Genomic DNA, 4,361 nt, shown 5'->3' with positions numbered 1-4,361 from the left:
TTATCGCCAGATATCGAACCTTTGCTCCCAACTCCTGGAGCTGGAGCACCTTCTCCAACTGAGTCATCCCTACCTACCATTCCTTCGAGCCCAAGCCCTCCAAATCCAGGTGACATACTAGCTCCTGGCCCTGCAAGATTTTCAATTTCACCATCCGGGTCTTTGCCAGCCTCTTCTTCAGTCTCTATAACTTCATCAGGACCTTTAAATTTAGCTTTTTTTCTTGGTTTGCTGGTGTTATGCTCAATGCAGCTTTCTGGTGTGTGAGGTTCTCTTGGTGGCAGCTCAATTATTGTTGCTAGTGGTTCCACTTTCTCCTTTTATGTTTGGACATTTCTTCTTTTTTATATGCTAGTGTGTATATTATATGCTTTGTTGAGGTGAATGAAAGTGTATGGCAATTGCATTAATGTTGTTAGGCTGCATATTCTATTTTTCCATTTTACTTAATATCCTTTTCACCTTATAAAACTAAAGATTAAGGATGATTTGATTGAATAACATTACGATGACTTTCCTAAAAATTGTAAAATAGTATACGCTAAAATAAGATTAGAGCAATGCCATAATGAACATAAACACTATAGTAATTTTCCTAGGTTGACTTCGAGGGTAATTATGCACCTGATATTACAACCTATTCTCGATAGATATAAACTGTGTTTACAAACTACGCTACTTACCGTCGAAAATCCACATCTAGAGAGCTAGGACACTACTCTGAGACTTTGAAGATCCATTAAAAAGCTTCCCGCGAAATACATCCTTCAGCTTCTCGACGGAGAAATGGCTTCTGTTTTGGTTAGCTACGCACCTCCTCAGCTTCACATTCTCTAGCTTCAACACTTCAACTGCTAAACTGAGCTGTCTTATTACTTCCCTCTTCTCTTCATCTTTCTGCAAAAGATGCTCCTTGTAAATCCTGTTCTCTTCTCCGAGAACTTCGATTTCTTCCCTCATCCTCACCACTTCAACATTGTAGAAAACACTAGAAAATTCAACTTCTTTGATTCCTTCATTGACTTGAGTTTCTCTCTTTTCTTTCCTCTTCTCTTCAAGTTTCTGCAAAGGATGATCCTTACTAATTGTCTTCTCTCGCCTAAGCCTTTCTATTTCTTCCCTCAACTTCATCATTTCAGCATTGTACACAACCCTTGAAATTTCAGCTTCTCTTATTCCTTCATGGACTTGAATTTCTTTCTTTTGTTCTCTCCCCTCTGCGTCTTTCTGCAAAAGATAGTCCCTGTAAATCCTCTTCTCTTCCTCGAGCCTTTCTATTTCTTCCTTCAACTTCGTCACTTCAGCATTGTACCTGATGCAAACTTCAACATGTTTCATTCCATCAACAACAAGGGTTTCTTTCTTTTCTTCAGGTGTCTCAATTTCTTCCAATTCTTTACCAACTTGAATTTGATCTTGTTCAAGGTCATCCACTTCAGATTCAGCAGAGTCCTCAACGTGGGTTTCTTCCTTTCCTTCAGGAGTCTCAATTTCTTCCAATTCTTTAACAACTTGAATTTCATCTTGTTCAGGGTCATCTACTTCAGACCCAGCAGAGTCACAGGTCTCGGAGTGGCTATCATAGGTTTGATCTGTCTTCACGCTCATTAAATTCTCCGGTCGGTGCTTGGTTGAAAATGGTGACCCAAATGTTGCCATGAGGCGGTTTCCAGAGTCAGACTTAAGTTGATCATATCGCTCGGCTAACAAGCGATGTGCCCTATAAAAATCTTCAACCATGCTGATTAGCTCTGGCCGTTTCTTGTAATACATCTCTGCACGTTGAGCAAAAGAATCTGCATCTGCTTCTATCAGTTTCAGCATTGACTTTGTCTTCCTGTCTAGCTCTGCCAAAGCAGACAAGAGATCTTTAATACCATAAATTTACCATCTCATCAGAAGTACAAATAATGAAGGCAATATCTAGTAAATTAATAAATCTCAAGCACTGGCAAATTGTAAAAGATCTAATCCCGGGATGCTCAAAGGCAAAATGCCTAATCCTAGGTATTTATTAACACAAAATCTTGCATTGCAAGAGATCTAGAACTTGGAAAGAGTAGGGCCCTGCGCAGTCACCACCCAACTTATCACAGAGAACTGCAACTAGCAATTACTTTAACTAGCTAATTAAGCTCACCTCGATGTAGTGCCATTAAAATCTCAGGTGGGTTTAGAAGCAAAGAAGAAGAAAAGGGGGCATTGATGAGTTTATTACAGGGGCCTATGCAGGAAAAGGAAAATAGAGAAAAGAAGAAAAGAGAGTCTATGGCCTTACCTTCTTTCCAAAAAAATTTAAGATTCTGCGATTTGTGCTTCAGAAAGGTGGCTTTACTTCAACTAATAATCCACTGATAATAATTTTTAAAACCTTAAAAATGATGAGCATACTTCTCAAAGCCATTTCCTCAAAATAAACAAAGATAAGGACTGTAGTTGGTGGACTTTCAGGCTACGTCCTCTGTATTGAGGGCCATATACCATAATTGATACACCCAAGCAGTCACACGCAGAGACACAAACCCTTAAAACCATCATGTCTTGGTTCTGGACTGGAGACCATTTCTCAAAATCAGTGCCACGAAGATAACACATGATCCAATCCCATCTATCCTCTCAGTTTTTTAATGGCTGAGGACCCCTCCAATGTCTGCCCCTTTTTTTGCTTTGAATTGTGTTGAATAGTCATAACATTATCGATCAATACTCAGCTAGCAAGGGCAGTCTTGGAGATATGAAAATAAAATTTAAAAATTCCCGCTTCCACTATGTTCACGAATCACGGGTGAGGAAAGGGCTCCAAAGCAAATGAACTGTCAAGCAAATCAGTAATTCTAAAACTTATAGTATCTCTGATAACTTTTTTTTTGGGCAGTCCACTCTTTCATACTATCTTAAACCTACAACTAAATGCAAACTTTGGCTACCAAAACCTGGACCTGATAAATTAGAACTATCCCTTTAATATATGGGTTCAGTTGTCTCGGTGCTCCTTTCAAATAACACAAAAGAAGAGAGAAGAAATTCCGAGGGTTAAGTAATTGGACCCACCCTCCCTCTAACCCCGCATGGCGGTCCACACAGAGCAACCTTTATTGTCAATATAAATTGCCCCTGCAACCCTAACTAGTATGATGACAATTAATTCTTGATTCTTTTACCCTGAAGTTCTCAAAGAATCCATAGTTTGACCCGCCCAGATGCAACACTTTTCTTGTACTGATCCTTTTATTATTTTTTTCAACCTAGGAATTGTCATATCAGAAAAATGCGTAATTTCATCCATTGAAGTAATCTACCTCGATAAGGTATCAAAATTTGTGTACTAATCCATTCACTTGTACTCAATACTATTAAGAGAATAAAAAAGCAATTGCTGTAACTTTGACATCACACACACATACAAGAAACCAAGTGGTAAACCATCTAGGTGGTGGTCAAGTGGTTACTGTAACTTTGACATCACACGCACATACAAGAAACCAAGTGGTAAAACATCCAGGTACTGGCCAAGTGGTAAGGACTTAGGATCAAGGATCTCAGATTCGAGTCCTTGATTGCTCATATGATTGCCACTAGAGGCTTACATGGTCGTTAACTTCAGGGCTCGTGAGATTAGTCATGATGCGCGCAAGCTCGCACGGACACCCACGTTAATCTAAAAAAAGAAAGATGGGAGGCTAACAGGGGGGGTTTTACCAGCAAGAGTAGATTGTAGCCATGGAGAGCCACTTGAGGTATGGTGAATGTCAAACCACCACCAGTGTGATGTTTCCTTGTTCATCATCATCTCTACCTTCTCCTTCTCCTTCTCCTTCACCTAATATTAAATTAATACCCCACTATAAAAATAAAAATCAGTAATTTTGATCCCAGCAGGAAAATTGAAACTAAACGCCACGTTAATCAAAAAAAAAAAAACAGTTGCTACTATATAATCTAGAAAAAAAAGAAGGTAAGAAAACGCAAAAATAAATAAACAGATGGGAGGCTAACAGGGGGGGTTTTACCAGCAAGAGTAGATTGTAGCCATGGAGAGCCACTTGAGGTATGGTGAATGTCAAACCACCACCAGTGTGATGTTTCCTTGTTCATCATCATCTCTACCTTCTCCTTCTCCTTCACCTAATATTAAATCAATACCCCACTATAAAAATAAAAATCAGTAATTTTGATCCCAGCAGGAAAATTGAAACTAAACAATATTTACATTAGTTAATTGGATGGTGAGGGAGGGGGCTACTTTAGTCATTTCAAACGGTGAAAACAAAGAAGGGTGTTTCAAAATTTAAACACCAAATAAAAGTGCCAAAAATTCAAAACCATTAGACAGATACGATACACGCACAGCACAGCAAACA

At 39.0% G+C, this 4,361-nt stretch overlaps 1 protein-coding gene across 3 annotated transcripts; it reads right to left on the bottom strand.

Annotated features, from left to right (window-relative positions):
• Positions 1-323: 323 nt before the first annotated feature.
• Positions 324-4,354, bottom strand: NET3B (Kinase interacting (KIP1-like) family protein). 3 transcript variants are annotated; one of them, XM_011035315.1, is made up of 3 exons: positions 3,700-3,883; positions 1,254-1,847; positions 324-1,214 (listed from the first exon to the last, which is right to left on the bottom strand). In XM_011035315.1, the coding sequence occupies exons 1-3, from the start codon at positions 3,788-3,790 to the stop codon at positions 700-702; spliced, it is 1,200 nt and encodes a 399-aa protein (XP_011033617.1). In that variant the 5' UTR covers positions 3,791-3,883; the 3' UTR covers positions 324-699. The 3 variants fall into 3 exon arrangements, with proteins under 3 accessions (XP_011033617.1, XP_011033616.1, XP_011033614.1); XM_011035314.1 differs by lacking the exon at positions 3,700-3,883 and adding an exon at positions 4,011-4,354 and having other exon boundaries at positions 324-1,847; XM_011035312.1 differs by having other exon boundaries at positions 324-1,847.
• Between the last annotated feature and the right edge of the window lie 7 nt (positions 4,355-4,361).

Source organism: Populus euphratica, unplaced genomic scaffold (assembly GCF_000495115.2).
Source record: "Populus euphratica unplaced genomic scaffold, PopEup_1.0 scaffold26.1, whole genome shotgun sequence".
Classification (NCBI taxonomy): domain Eukaryota; kingdom Viridiplantae; phylum Streptophyta; class Magnoliopsida; order Malpighiales; family Salicaceae; genus Populus; species Populus euphratica.
The sequence above is the reverse complement of the archived record's forward strand: the minus strand, read 5'-3'. Positions and strand labels throughout refer to the sequence as shown.

Bases quoted from the DNA above. Each gene is read 5' to 3' on its own strand.
- NET3B (XM_011035314.1), bottom strand. From the start codon at position 4,101: ATGATGATGAACAAGGAAACATCACACTGGTGGTGGTTTGACATTCAC. The intron at 1,848-4,010 runs GTAAAACCCCCC...CTGCTTTGGCAG, and splicing joins GCTACAATCTACTCTTGCTG to AGCTAGACAGGAAGACAAAG.